This window comes from Psittacula echo, assembly GCF_963264785.1.
Source record: "Psittacula echo genome assembly, chromosome: 5".
Lineage (NCBI taxonomy): Eukaryota > Metazoa > Chordata > Aves > Psittaciformes > Psittacidae > Psittacula > Psittacula echo.
In genome coordinates this window covers 28538980-28555369 of record NC_137739.1, presented here as the reverse complement: position 1 = coordinate 28555369, position 16390 = coordinate 28538980, and the positions used below count along the sequence as shown (strand labels likewise).

The 16390-nt window shown below is 37.7% G+C and overlaps 1 protein-coding gene across 1 annotated transcript; it reads right to left on the bottom strand.

Moving 5' to 3' along the window:
• Positions 1-19: 19 nt before the first annotated feature.
• On the bottom strand, positions 20-16379 carry APIP (APAF1 interacting protein). Its single transcript, XM_080618055.1, has 8 exons — positions 16242-16379; positions 11310-11410; positions 8208-8256; positions 6803-6920; positions 5913-6048; positions 2802-2969; positions 2120-2242; positions 20-760 (listed from the first exon to the last, which is right to left on the bottom strand). Exons 1-7 carry the CDS (start codon positions 16284-16286, stop codon positions 2143-2145), a joined length of 717 nt encoding a protein of 238 aa, XP_080474181.1. The 5' UTR covers positions 16287-16379; the 3' UTR covers positions 20-760; positions 2120-2142.
• Positions 16380-16390: the final 11 nt, after the last annotated feature.

The window sequence follows — 16390 nt, the reverse complement described above, 5'->3', positions numbered from 1 at the left end:
CGAGACATAGAAATTTGTGAGAATGTATTTTAATGAGCAGTTTGATTAGATTTATCTTAGGCTGGCTAATCATAGGTCATAAAAATGCTGTTTTAAAGTTGTAATAAACAAAATCTTTCTTACTGAAAGGGAATGAACTTAAAGAAGTAAAAACCAGACAAGACCCAGAGCAGTCAGTCAGTAATAACTTCCAAATGCACACTATAAAATTGTTTCCTACTCATTATAATGACAATTGAGAGAATTAAAAAATATACATGATACAGGCTTAATTTGAGAAAAAGCTCCTATTAATATGGCAACAAATCACCAGTTCAAACAATGCTTTCAACTTCTAATTAAGGGGTTGTCCTCACTTTCTTCTCAAGAATGAAGGCTACTATAACTTTCAGAAATGGAGACTTAGAACAAGTTCAGTGTTGCTGCAGTAGAGCAGGATCAACAAATGCAGGTTGTTGAAATATGAATTTCTAAAGCACACCAACAAAATGTCCCATTAGTTCTCAGTCTTTTTTCAAAATAATTTTTTGCATCTGAATTTTCATTCCTCCTACTGTAGCATTTGCCAGGACAAACAGCAATGATTGTTCAGCTACGTTTATTTGTTTCTTTGCTTGTTTTAACTCTCCTTTTCTTCTTGGATATGTTTGCAATAAAAACTGACTGCTAACATCTGTCAATCAGCTGAGAATAACAGCACCCCCTTCTGGTTTTAACAGTGCGAGGTCGAATCTGGAACTCCCATCATCATGTAAGAAACCTGTGTAGGAGAAACAAGATAAAAGTCAAAATATTCCAAAAGTAGACACTAGGTCATAAGAAATAGGCAAAGGAATATTAGTGCCACTATATTAGCCCAATCTATTCAATTGCAGGGGCTGATGAGCAATTTTAGGATGGTTCTCGTGGGCCAAGAGGTAGCTCTGTGCAGGTGTGGTAACCAGCATGTCTTCATCAGTGTATGCAGTGGCAGCACTCCAAATACCTGTTCATGCAGAGACTTACTTGACAGCAAGGCTCCTGTCCCACTGCTTCCTCCTGTAGTGTGGGCATACATACGTACGTTTCAAGTACCTGTCTGTTCTGGGCTCACACTGCCTGAGCAGCCATTTTTCATCTCTTCTGATGCAACCATGGCGGGTGGAGAGGATTATCTGATGGGCCAACTGTGCAACAAGTGGCCTATCCTGTTTAATTAGACCACCACTTTGGCCTAACAAGTCCTTTATAATCTCAGCACTGGTATCTTTAAACTTGCTTAGATTTTCAGGAAGAAGCGTCCAAGACTTTGAAATGTTATGCTACTGCTGTGTTTTGTCATACCAAGCAGTATATTGTTTATATGAGAATTATTTCAGGGATCCTTCATGTAGAGAACTGCCTGATACATAATCTGTATGCATTACACCTGATCAGTATTTCAAACTTCACAGAATCACAGAATGGTTTGAGCTGGAAGGGACCTTAAAGATCATGCAGTTTCAACCACCTGCCATCAAGGTCAAGGGCAGGGACACCTTCCACTAGACCAAGTTACTTCAAGCCCCGTCCAACCTTGCCTTGAACACTGCCAGGGAGACTGGGCAGCCACAGCTTTTCTGGGCAATCTGTGTCAACGCCTCACCACCCTCACAGGGAAGAACTTCCTGATATCTCATCTAAGTCTCCCCTCTTGTCAGTTTAAAGCCATTCCCCCTTGTCCTGTCACTACAGGCCCTTGTCAAAGCCCCTCTTCAGATTTCCTGATGGCCCTTTAGGCACTGGAAGCTGCTCTAAGGTCTCCATGGAGCCTTCTCTTCTCCAGGCTGAACAAGCCCAGCTCTCTCAGCCTGTCTCCATAGAAATGCTTGATACAATTATGTTTTAAAAAGCAATTGCACACCATGCAGTACATAGATGCTGAAATACATACAGCACATACTTAACTATTAATACATATCTTTTTGGTGCATTTGTGATAAATAAGCATTATTTCAGGCACAAATACAATTGCAGCAGAAATGGAGCAGAGTGGGAGAGATGTGCAACACTGAAGCTTCCTAAGCGGGAAAGCAAGCTGAAGTAATGGTGTCATGTGTACTCTCCCTCCAAACAGATCTTTCTATAGATAAATTCACACCTGAGTATAAATGTTGCAATCATTTACAAGATTCCGTTTTCTCCTGTTGGATGTTTTGAAGGATCTAGTCCATGCTGCTTCATCTGCACTGCGATATCAAACAAGTAATCATAACACTCGCACCTAGAATTAAAAGGAAAATAAAAGCAAAATGTAAAGTAAGGCCCAAGTCTTGCCATGTTGTTCAAAAAGTAGTGATTTACTTCCTTGAGCTTTACATCACCAAGGTAAAAGTCTGAATGCACAGCCCCATTACCATTTATTTCCATTACTGCTGTAAGTGAAGCGCCCAGCATTTTTGCTACATGATCCTGATTTGCTGCATTTCCATCAGCAAATGAGGAAGTAAATTCCAAAAATGGGACTAGGGAAGACTAATCAAACAGTATTGACCGGCATCATATAAAACCAGAGATTGCCTGCAGGTGTCATACGAGGAAGGACTTGTCCATATGAAAGGAAAATGTTGACAACCCTATCATTCAGCATTGATATGAAAGGAAAATCATGTGGTGGTATCACGAATGAACCCATGGCCAAAAGCTCCTTAAATATTCAGTAAGGCCAGAACTTACTGTTCTGAATCATTGTCCATGGGTTGGAAACACACATGACATTAAGGTCATTATTAAGATTTTGAGGTATAATGGCAAAAGATACCATATTCCTAAATTGTACTCACATCGTTTTGGCTTTTTCCCATGTTTCTCCCCATACATAAACCCCATGACGTCTGACCAATACAGCACAAGAGTCTGGGTATTTTTCCAGTGCACGTGCCATTCTTTCCTTGAGATCCTTCTCTTCTGGTGTGTTCTCAATAATGGGAACCACTAGTGTATCATCATACCTGAAAGCAAAAATAATGATCATTTGTTTAAATAAAATGCTGTGTCTGGATGCACGAAGCTTCTCCTTAAGAAACAGATTCTCTGCGTGTGTAAAGATGTTAAATTCTCAGCACTAGTGACTTCACGCTCTTCTCTTTTGAGTCATGCTGTACCCTAAGAACTTTCAGGAACACCTCTCGCTCCCAAACCTATGTTATTCTGGCAATACCTAAGCTATACTTGAGGCACAAAAAGAAAAAAACACTTTAATGTATAAGGAGCAGCTATTCAGATATATCACTTTGTAGTTGAGTCCCTTTACAACTTTTTCAGAGTCTTCATCCTGTATTGGCATGACCTACAAGTTTTATCTCAGATTAAATTATTTAAAGGAATCACATCATAAAGAAGGAAATGAAACCGTTTGCTGGAGAGCAGAAAAAAAATTAATTTTGGTAGTCCAAAAAGCCCCTGGAAATAAGATTGTCCTGCTAAAGCATATAAATAGAAAGTAGAGTCAACACATGAAAAATAAATTCTCTGTGATGGAGTCATTGGTGGGCTACATGTGAACTTAAGAGAGCCTGAGAACCCCAGTTCCAAAGACAAGATGATGCATGTTACTCAGTGGAACTTGCCTAAGAGTTTCTTCTGAAGGAGGACTATGATATTTGGCATTGCTTGAATCTTAATTAACACTGGCAGAAACTTGTTTAAATAGTTTTAATAAGTCCCCAGCTCAAGTTCAGATTTATCATTGAGATCACACAGATATTTCATGAGTGGATGCTACTAGTAGTTACTTTATAAAACAAAGAGGAAGCAATGGTAAAAATAATACAGCTTGTACTTCAATTCAGATATTCAGAAAATTAAGAAGTTTCATCTCTTACAATTTTCGATGCTGATGTTTTCCTAAGGAAGTCTATACAAACAGTGAATGAAGAAAATTAAGTGGCTCTTGTAGGTTTACTTGGACTTTTACATATTCTGATTATTAAAATTGGATTTGGAGTGTTTGCTACTAGAGAGGCCAAATGAGCTAAGACACTGGTCTCCTAGGTTCTGTTTTCTACTCAAATGTGAGTTTGGAGGCAGGTATAAATACTGTAACTGATTATTAATCATAACCTTTTTATCATGAAGCATTATCTGTAACCCCCCATGGAGACTCTGAATGACTAAAATACTTGTTATCTCTTTAGTTTTATTGAAATATAAGCAGCCTACATTTAGCCAAACCTTCATATAAAATACTGTGAACAGTCTGAAACTTTTGAAGCTATTTACTTCAGATCTAGTTCTCTTTCTACTGAAGTCAAAGGTATAACTATTCTGGCATCGCTAGGGTCATATTTGGCTAACATATACTTTTGATTATGCTACCTGTAGCATTTTCCTGGGTAGCTTCCAGAAAAGGTTAATGTAATTAGAAACAATATATTGTCAACTTTTTTTGAAAGGTCCTCTTCTGTACTATCGCATTTCTTCTGAATTCAATGGGGAGCCTTGTGTGAGGAAAGACAGTGCAGTCAGTCTAGTATAGACATATATATCTCCTTAGGAACCACGCAATCTGGAACTTTATTTCTTTAGTTTTTCTGGTAAATTAACAGCATGACTCAGGATAACTCAGAGATATGGAACCTAATAAATACAATGTCTCCTGACTAACATTTAGGAATTTTTGAGAATTCAAAATGCACATCCAAAGAAGAAAATTGTTGTGGATGTTTTTAAAAAACAGTGTTGTTAGACAGTTTGTTATGAGGGGTGTATTTTGCCACATTAAAAATACAAATGCTAATGATGACACAAAAGTATAGCTGGCAAGTCAACCAAAACTGAGTAAAATGTGCCCAGGTATAAAATCACATGCCAGACAAACAGCTCGCTCCCTTGCCAAACGGCAATCGATAGTTACAAAAATTAACATAAAAAAGGGGAAAGAATTTAGCGTTTAGATTTTTCATCTAATTGTCACATATTATATACCTCATAGCAGCCTTTCAGTATCTGAAGGGGGGCTATAGGGATGCTGGGGATGGACTATTCATTAGGGACTGTAGTGATAGGACAAGGGGTAACAGGTTCAAACTTAAACGGGGGAGGTTTAGATTGGATATAAGGAAGAAATTCTTTAATGTTAGGGTGGTGAGGCACTGGAATGGGTTGCCCAGGGAAGTTGTGAATGCTCCATCCCTGGCGGTGTTCAAGGCCAGGCTGGACAGAGCCTTGGGTGGCATGGTTTAGTGGGAGGTGTCCCTGCCCATGGCAGGGGTGTTGGAAACTAGATGATCTTAAGGTCCTTTCCAACCCTAACTATTCTATGATTCTATGAAATGTTGTTTGCAGATCCCAATTCAACATTCTGTGGGTGGAGTCCTCAAAACAAGCCATCACAGATAATGTGAGTTTGGAGTAACTCTGCACTTACCTCAGAGCTCATCCTTGAAAAGTAGTAACATTATCTTTAATGAGCTGTTTATTCTGAATTTTCTTTCAAAGTCTGTCAAGTAAAATTTCAAATCCTCCACACAACATACTCTCAACTAGCAGAGGCAATGATATGTGAAGTCCACCCAAATGTAGTTTGCACGTTATCAATCCAACCTAACGTTGGTTGGCTCCAGTTTCAGTTTAACACTGTATAGATGTGTTCACATCTCTGTTCTTGAGATATTTGTCAGGACACAGCCCTTTATTTGGTTTGTTTCTGTAGCTCAACAGCCAGCCATAGCCTTGACATTACAAAATTATACCTCAGATCCCTTCCATAGGCTTGAGACCTTCTTACGGAAAGCCAATGACTGATTTATTCCAGACATGTTTTTACTTCTTATTCCTAATACTTCATATTACATACTTTTAACACATGTAACTCAAATGACTTGTCATCTACTTATATTTCTGAAGACACATGATCAAACAGCATGCCTCTTTCCTGAAATATAGAGAAGTACCGGTAATAGCCTCCTGAAGTACACTTCTGGATTCCCTTTATCATCTCCTGATGGGTAATAGTGAACTCACTCCCTGGGTAAAGAAGGGTAGCCATAACAGCAGCCTTGGAATGAGTATGGATCACTGCCCCTGCCCCTAAGAACAGAAAAAGAAGATAAAAATATATTTTTAGAATTAATTATAAACATGTCTATTAAAAAATTTTTTTTCACATACTTGATTAATTTCAAGTATTTACCATTATTCTGATAACGATAAATATTCGAAGTGAATGGAAATGATGGAAAGACAGGTAGACAATAATTATCATCTACTTACAAAGTCGCAATGTTGCCAAAAATATAAAATGAGTTTTCCTTGGGTACACATGTAAGTTTCTTGTGTGGGAAGGTCAGAAGAGACTCTCTAAATCCTTTCTAAAGTAACAGAAGTAAACCTGAGCCAACAGCAAAAGCTGTCTATTACTGTCTGCTTGCAGAAAAAGTTTTCTATTTTTTTCACCTGTCCATAATTCAGAACCTTTGATCCCAGCCAAGTGTTGTAGAAGGATCTAAACCATAGTTGCTGAATTGGCAGAACTACTGGTATAAAATTGCTGTAAATCCTCGAACTCCTTGCCCAACCTACCAATATACTGCACTAAAAATTAGTGCCAAAAAGATGATCACAGGTACAGCTACATGAGAAGATTAAAATGTAAATGACACTCACAGGATGTTACCATGGATTACTTTCCATTGTACATACTTCTTTGCAAATCGATTTATTTTACAGTTTCATGTTTATTTCATTGTAATTCCATGTGTAAAGAATATAATGAATATCAATTTTGTGGATGTGTAGATACAGTGTTTCAGTCATCAGTGAACTAAAAGCATTTGCTACGCACCTCTCATAGTGTAAGCATTCATAAAAAGAGGTGTGCACTGGCTCTTCTTCAGTTTCTTGTGCGGTGGAGGACCACTGATGTCCTGTTCGTTCATGTCACAAACAAACATATCTTCTGGCTGTATGAAAGAAGAAATCATTTTGAGCTGTGATGACCCCTTCTACAGAGACAAAACATATATACACCATGTATTTAATACAGAATGTGATTTTAACTCTGTAAAAGTGCTGTAACACACCACATTTATCTTAGCTTCTAATACTATTTACTGATAGCATGAAATGTGATTTAATATTAGGTCTTTTTATGCAGACTGCTGCCAAGCAGATATTCATAAAACTAAAATTTTGTCAAGAAAGCCCATTTTTAAGTAACAGACAACAGATAAAAAAGTAGTAACCGATAAAGGAAATGTAGATGTACTTTTCCTTTCCCCCTTAAAGAACCAACAAAGGACATGATTTAAACCCACATATAATATATTTAACTTGATAAACTATTTTTTAAAATCTTACTTTTAGTAATTGTATGTGAATATAACCTTTGCCTCAATCAGCTACTCATAATAGTACAAAGAATTGTTCAGGGCAGCAATAAAACTTTCTTCTTTAATGTTATTTTAAGTATCAGCAGGAAATACAATTGTGAGAGATTTCTTTACTGTGCTGAATTCACTGCTACTGCTAGCAAAGAACAGACCACCACAATCTTGCCATATCATCTTACGTGCCTTCACCTGCCTTACTTGCTAACATCCCCAATGAGGACTTCAAGTTTCTATCAGTGAAGAGATTCCTTTAACTTCTCATTGTATTTACCCTCAGATCTATAAAACAACAAAGTCCTTTCACATATTGTATTCTGGAGGAGTTCCTGCTGTCATAAAATAGTTACCATTTACCATTCTCCCCTCCACTTATACTTTGGGTTTTTTTTTTTGGACAGGAGGCAGACAGACAAGGTCACCTTTTCATGGGCAGACCCTATATATTTACTGGGAATATTAAGACAAAGATTTGTAATTGCTCAAATGAAAATAAATAGATATATGGTGTTAATGCTTAATTATGTATGTGCCACTGTAACTTGACACTGCAGCCAGACATCTAGAAAGCTTTTCAAGTTTGACAAAGAATAAAGATGGACTTTAATGATGTTCAAATCTCACAGTCTTCTGCATTAATTTAAAGCAAAGAGATCATCAAGACTAATCTACACTAGCCACTGAAATACATGTTGGCTTGCTGTGTTAGTGGAGTACTGGGTGAAATCCTCAGTTGTTTCAATAAGACAGTCAATAGTATAACAAGTTTCTAACTTTACATAAGAAAAAATGAAACTCTGAACAAAGGTACTTTCATCTATTTCAAGATGAACTCTATGGTAAAAATACAGTTGAACATACCTGAATTCTTTCCTTTTGGACTCCTGAAGGAGCGATGTAGATTTCATTCCTATGAAGAGTTACAGACAGGGAAAAATGAGCAAGACAGGGTTGTTCAACTGCATGGGCATTGGAGCTCTCAATCCACTGAAAAGTAAACAGTAAATCTGGCTCCTTGTATCGTAGTAACTTTCTTGCTCCTTCTATAGGTTGACATGCAGATGGTTTTCAGAACAGAACCAAATCATACAATGGCATACGAAATCTCTAACTTGAAGGAGTACAAAACTACTTTCAACAAGATAAGATCCAAAATGCACACAGGAACAGCAGCTTTGTTTTTCCTACAAACACCTAGCCTCCACCTGCAATAATTCCAAAGTCATATCCCTAGAATTCAGAATAAAAAAGGAACTAGAGAAATCGCAAGCAGATAGTGATTTGACAAAACAGGTGACAAAACTACTACTTCAAAATCCACAGGCTACCTATAAACAATATTATCTGTAGCATTCTACAACATAAATACTTTACATTTTTGTTGTAACTGTATAGTTTAGGTTTTTTATGCATCTGTATTACCTGTATTGATAAAAAGACAACACTAATTCAATGCAATTAAATGACTGAAATTTAATTCCAATTGCATCAGTTCTTACAAAGACTTTAAAATACTTATTTAAATGAGGATCATTTTAAGATGTAATCTGAAGTTATTTTGATGTTAGCAACCTTCCCCTACCTTGTCGTGTGTGTCCCCCCCCCTTGTGCCCTTCTCTCTCTTGATTGTAATCGCTGCTTGGTTTCAACTGTAACATACTAAATTCAGGAGCACAGAGACATCTAGTGTCAAGTTACAGACACACTTTCTAAGGAACATGAGATGTTTATATTTCTGGACAAGAGAAATCTCTGGACACTTGAAGAGCAAAGAAGCTGGTGGAGGGTATGTAGCACAAGTCTCACGAGGGGAGCTGCTGAGAGAAATGGGATTGTTCAGCCTGGAGAAAAGGAAGCTGAGGGGAGACCTTATCACTCTTTACAACTACCTGACAAGAGGCTGTAGTGAGGTGGGATCAGTCTCTTTTCCCAAATATGAAGTAATAGACCAAGAGGAAACGGTCTCAAGTTGTGCCAGGGAAGGTTTAGACTGGATATTATGAAAAAATTCTTCACTGAAAAGGTTGTCAAGCATAGGAACAGGCTGTCCACAGAACTGGTGGTCACCATTCCTGGAGGTATTTAATAAATATGTAGACATGGTGCTTAGGGACATGATTTAGTGGTGGACTTGGCAGTGTTAGGTTTAATGTCTGGACTTGATAATCTTACGGGCCTTTTGCAATTTAATTGATTCTATGATTCTAAATCTTCAAAAAATACAACTCTTTAGGATGATTTACTCTTCACAGTGGTAAAATGGCTTTATATTTGTAGTTATTAACATTCATGAATTAACACTGCCAACATCACATTAATTTAGTCTTAAATCCTTTGCATAAGCAAAATGAATGAAAGTGCAACATAACCAGAACTCAAATGGTAATTTGGTTTCTAACGAAAGACATGCATTTTCTTCTTAAAATTATGTCTTCCTTTTTAGAAATCAGAAAATTTAGAAATTAAATCATAAACGGAAAATCTGATGATGAAATATGGCTTTCAAAATACATGATACCTTTCAAATACAGAACACCTGACACAGAATTCTAGATCTATTTTTAATAGGTTATCCCATGTCCAAATCGTCATTTTTGTTCTGGGTAGTTGATACAAACTACACAGTGAGTAATGCTGATTAGAATTAGCTGAGAAGACCAGTTGTTAGCATTTCAATCAAATTTCAATCATTCTTTCACTATCTCCCATCCAACAATTCTAAGCCAGTCTGATCTCTGCCTTATAGCTATTAATTTTGAAACATTTATGTTACTGTAGGTAGAACAGTACAGCCACATAGATTCCAAGACCATGTACAGTATTGGCATCAACTCAAATATGTATTTCGGTGTAGTCTGAGCAACCAAGTTATAGAACTGCTGGGGGAAACTGTACTATGTCAGTGTGCTCTCTGTTGACACCATTTGTCTTGCCACAACCAACATCAATCACACTGAAATTACAAAGAACATAGGCTACATGTAGCTACCGATGAGAAAGTAGTGCTACAAATATATTTCCATACACAAAGAACTTTAAAAACAAGAAAAAAACCCTTATCATTCCTGCCATTACTACTGCTGTTGCTGTGCTTGCAAAATCAAGCAGGGAAGTGAAATAACCCGCACAAAGCCATCAGAATAGCACAAATATTAGCATTTAGAGCCTTTCCTTCATATGTATCTCCCTAATATATTTGAACAGCAATGGCTGTATGTGTCTGTATACAAGTGTATGTCAGAAAAATGAGCGGTCGGTCGCTTTCAAGTTAGAGTGTCACTACACCCTGTGACTGGGGAGAGAACTGCAGGCACTGTGCAAGGTGTTTTGAAGAATGAGGACTTCGCCTTTTTCAATGGCCACTGAGAGGAGCTCTGTCTCTTTTGAAAACATGGAAAGTATGAACACGGGGAGACTAGCAACTTAAAAAGCAAACTGGTGCTTCTCAGTAGTGGATACAGACCAAAAATTATTTTTCTGTTACCTGTTCTGCTTTAGTAATATTTTAAGAATATCTCCTTAGAAATTAACTCAGTAGAACAGTAATTTCCTCCTTAAAGGAAATGTCCTGCCTGCAAAATGTCTAGGGTGGGATCCATCTCATCTAACTGCAGGCATTTGAAAGCTGTGTGCCAGGTGTAACCCACCCTAAATTCCATAGTCAATGAAATTAAAAAGGAGGAATGCAGTTTCCATCTACCTTAAACTAAGATAGGAAAAAGACAGAAAAAAAGACACTCTGTGAAGATTATCTCTATTGAATGGACTGCAGTGACTAATTCAGACTAGCTGCCACCCTTCTATATGGTAAAATTTGGCATACCATTCATTTCTCCTCTACCTTCTTGCTCACTCTTGACTTTCAAACATTTTTCATGCAACTGAAATGCCCTCACCAATTACCAAACACAGCCACCCCCATCCCCCTCTAACCATCACATTCTTTTTCTTCTATCTACTCACCCATGTTTCAAGCTGATTCCTCCACCAGTTCCTGTTACCCAGCCTAAACCATAAAACAGTCTACAAAGCTCTGGGATAAGATTTCTTGGATGTAACTTCTCCTAAAAGAAATAAATTAAAACTCATCAGAAACATCATAAATCTAAGCATTTCAAAGCTGAAATTAAGTTTCAGGGGACAGTACTTTTATACTGCAGTATGATAGTCTGATTTATGCTTACAAACTTCAGTTACAACATGACTGCATGTTTGTACAATGCCCTTTATGCTTTGCAGGAGCCATTCACACCTTGAAAGGAACAAACAAAAGCCTCCCCCTCCCCAAAACGCATGTCTGATTATCCTTCACAGGAAAGATTTAATCTCAAATTTATTTAAGTGCAGTGGCCCACAGGTCTTATCCCAGCAAGGTTAGGTCATAGACTATTGCTATTAAAAAAGAAAAATAAATGCATCTAACATTATCCATTTTGAAAAGTTCAACTTTTTTTTTTCCCAATGGAATCAGTTTTCTGTAGGTTTATTTTGCTTAATTTACAAATTTCAGTAGAAGAGACTTTATTTGTTCTATATTTTTACATAGCAGTCAAAAATACAGTAGAAAGCATAAGCAAATTATTTGACGAAGTTCACATTCCTACATTTTTACAATGTGAGGTTACCTCACACGCAGTTTAGCCAGAAGGCAAACTGCATTTTTTAATATTTCTTTCAGAAAGAAAGAAGTTCTTAATTTTTTCAATATTACACTGTTCAGTACATCAATAAATATCTATTAACCAAAGTATCTACAGTGTCACAGATTAATCACATAGTTCATCTAAACCAGAATGGGTTTACAGTACAAGACAAAACTATTTATTGGAATTCTAAACATTACTCTGTACTGATCATACAAAACAAAAAAACTGTACCTAACAGGCTGTGGTCTTTGATTGAGTGCTACATTACAAAATTAAACATTTTTCATGTTGGATTCATTCACATAAGAAATATAACCAGTACACACGGCGAAAACCATGAGAAGTTACTTTAATTCATGCTGTGCGCTTGAATATATGCATCTGCATGTTGTTTGAAATATTTCTTTCAGGTTATCTGAGAGAACAAAAAGTGAGATTCCCTCCTCCCATATACCAGTGTAAAGATGAAAATCGTATGTTCTTTCACAAAGATCCTGATACGACTGAACCCATCAAGTAAGGAAGTAAACAGCGAAACAAAGCAGCAATTTTACTTATGACAATTTATCTCCCTGGGATAGAGTAGGATTTCCATCCCATTATCACAGCAATACAGATGGGTCTGTATCTTATATGGGTGTGTGAGAGAAATCAGAAATTAAGCACAACAGATGTGCTTCTTGCATTGCTTTCAACAGAAAAATGGAATAGTTCTAGGCAGACTAAACCCTTAGGTCACCAAACACAGTCCCCTCCTACTGCAGACAACTCTCACATAATTCTTTTTTTATATGCATTACACCTGATCAATACTTCAGACTTCACAGAATGGTTTGAGCTGGAAGGGACCTTAAAGCTCAGTTAGTTCCAACCCCTTGCCATGGGCATTAATGCACATGTTGTATGTTTACAAACACAAACCAAGCACAGCTATGTGTAAATTATGGGTCGCTGTTTCATTGTTCTGATTTATTGATACAGAATTAATAGCTGTACCTAATTCACCTGTCACAAAACTGAGTCCCACAGTATCTTGTTTAATTCTTATTCAAAATAACATTGCTGTCTATTCCTAATCTAGGTACTACAACCATTATTTTTTGTTTCTCTTTATATCTCTTCTATTTTTGATGGAATAAGCTTATACTAAATAGGCTTATATTGTTATTATTTATTGAATGTACACAGTCATGAAAAAGAAATTATAACATTCCCACAGTTGTTTCATGTTTTCCCTGTTGGATGAATCTCGGCATTTACTGCGAAATTTATACTAATGGGATAATACGGGCGCTTTTCACCACTTTTATAAATCATCTAAAATAATTCTGAAAAGTTCAAAATCAGAAGCTACTTTAGCAAAAACATATGAAAAGAAAATATAATCAAGGAATTTTGACTATTTTGCTGAAGAATTCCAGGATTATAAATCAATCCTCAGAGTTTAACAGTATTTTTCCAGGACCAGTAGATACTAATCATAATCATAAACTAGCTGAATAAAAATCTGACTATTTCACATGTAAAATAGCTCATGATAAAAATGACACTTCTTTCCATAATTAAAAGTGTGTAATTGCTATAATAAACCTGGGAGTGAACATGTGTGAAAGCAGAAGGCAACTCAACAGGATTACTCTTTGTTAAATCTCAATTAGCAGTATTTTAAGTTTGATTTTCCAGTTGAAGTACAGATCCCATTGATTGTCTCTTTTTTCATATCTCCAACTCAGTAACTGGCCCACCAGTTTCTACATGTTGTTATGTATCAATGAAAACTCCACAGATTTCCATGAACTAAAAGAAGTGACTAATTTTTCAACCTGTTATTCTTTTGAAAAGAAATTTGCTGGTAAATCTCTAAACACAAACTAACTGGAAGCATTCACAGAAAAATTATTTCCAAATCTGTTTCCAGCAGTCAAGTCTTTTTAAAAAATATATTATTGCATCCTGGAAGACTGTGGTTGACCAAGGAAAATGAGCTTTTTCCTATTTTATTTAAATTACTTTACCTAATATGATTTAAAAACCCAAACAAACCCACCCTCCTGACCCAAAACCCCAGAACAGAGTGTGTATCCAATATAACAAAAATTAAGGTGGACCCAGGCTACTTGTAGAACAAACACAATCTGTAAAGGTTTGAGGATAATTTTCAAAAGGTGTAAAGCTGAACTATAGTGTGGATATTTTAAGATATTACAGTAAATTTAAGGTTCCTGAAATATGTACTTGCCTTTCCCAAATTGCTTAGAAATCATAGATTTTTGTCAGCAGGCTGCAGAGATGAAATCATGCTGTTGATATTTCATACTGACAGGTAGTAAATAATTATGAGGTTTCTCTGAATAGCCATGTAATGATAAGTTTGATGTAGTAAACCAGATTTGTGCTACACTATATACACGAAGTGAGAAAAGTACCAATAATAAGCTGGTAGATTTCTGTTTAAAATCTGTCTTTAGCATAAAAATGCATCAACTAAACCAAAATTGCAAAAATAATGTCATGATCCTTTAAAAAAGTTTATTTTTTACAACACCTTCAGCACCATAAAAGGATTCTATAATGCAAAAGAGAGTTTTTTAAGTGAGGAAAAGGAATAATTGTAAGGAAGAGACAGGAAAGCAGTGAGGTGTGGATTCTTACTCTGCTTAAAAGACATAGACTGTCAATTTTTAAAGCAACTACAGACCTCCAAATGAAACAAATCATTTATGGTTTGCCTTTTTTTATGGTTTTTTTTTTTTTTGTTGGTTTTTTTTTTTTTTTTTGGTGGGGTTTTTGTTTGTTTGTTTTTCTTTTACTGCAGCAATTAGAAACTTTAATAGGTTTTTTTTTTTTTTAGTAAGTGATTAGCTGCTCTAGTGATCAGTTTATTTAGTCATTTACGCCCATGAAAGGCCATTTCCAAGAGGAATGCTTGTTTAGCAGGGGGAAGGCACATTACCGGGGTTGAACAACCACAGAATAAAGATAACAAAGGCAAAAAACAAAAATAAAAGGCAAAAAATAGCAAAAAAATAGCAGACACCAAAACTGGGAGACAGGTAGTTACTTAGTAGAATTCTTTTGCTTGAAACATTAAGAAAAAAGTGCTGTTGTCTCTGTTCCCTCTCCCCACCCCAATACCACAGTGACTCTTAACACTGAACACAGTGATCCTTGATGGTTTGAAGTGAGACCATAAGACTACAGCAAAATGGAACTGGGATTTTGTGAGGAGCTCGAGATTGTTCTCTGTCCCTTGGAATCACATGGAGCAGAGGTTTTGTTTAACGCACTCCCTCTGAAAAGCCCACCCACAGACAGACCACTTCCATCTTAGCGATGTTGCTACAGGGGGCTGCATGCCACAGGAAAGTGCTTCCAGTTGATGTTGGTTCATCAACAATTGGGAAAGTGAAGTGATGGAAATGGCAGCCTGGGGCGAGTTTGACAAGGTCTGGAAGCTCCTACTTTAACCTCACCTTTAAAACCTCATGAGTCACAAACTCCACAGGCAATTTGCTTAGCTGCCCCAGGTTAGAAATATTTTCCTAAAGTCTAATGTAAACACTGCTTTCTAAAATTTAAGCTTGTTGTCTCTTATCAGACAGTTACAGGCATAAAGATGAGGTTCTTTCATCTCTGTGACAAGATTTCATATATTTACAGGCTCCCCAAAGAAGCTGTGGCTGCCCCATCGCTGGCAGTGTTCAAGGCCAGACTGGACAGGGCTTGGAGCAACCTGGTCTAGTGGAAGGTGTCCCTGCCTGTGGCAGGGGGTTGGAACCGGATGAACTTTAAAGCCCCTTCCAACACAAACCGTTCTTTGATTCTGTAAAAAAAACCAAAAAACCAAAAACAAAAAACCCAAACCCACCAACCAGAGAGAAAGGCCAAACTAAGCCAAACTTAACTCCCCAGAGTTACCACAAAGAGAAGGGCCACGAACCCTGTAACTGCAGGCAGACTGTCAGCCAGCAGCACTTTGGGAAGTGAAATACATTTCCTAACACCTCTGTTGTCTCTGATAAGCAACAATAAGGAATGCGCCTGACGGGCAGAGCGCGAAGCCCTCAGCAGTGCCTAAGCGCCACGGCGGGGCCCAGGCACGCCGGTAAGGCTTGCGCCCGTTCACTGTTGCATGTCACGCCGCCAGCGGTCCCTCCCAGCCGGTAAGGGGACCGTGCGCTGCCGGGAGGGGGCAGGGGGCGGCCCTGCGCTACCTGGGCGGCAGGGGTAGGGGGCAGCCCCGCGTTACCTGCACGACTTCCCCATCGCTGACGGCGATGCCGTTGGCTGCCATGGCGCCTGTGTGAGCGGACGGAGAGCGAGGGGGGGGAATCCCTTTCCCGGGGCCTGCCCGCTGAGCGCCTGTCTACCGCTGCTGTGTGGCGATATCCTAGTGGG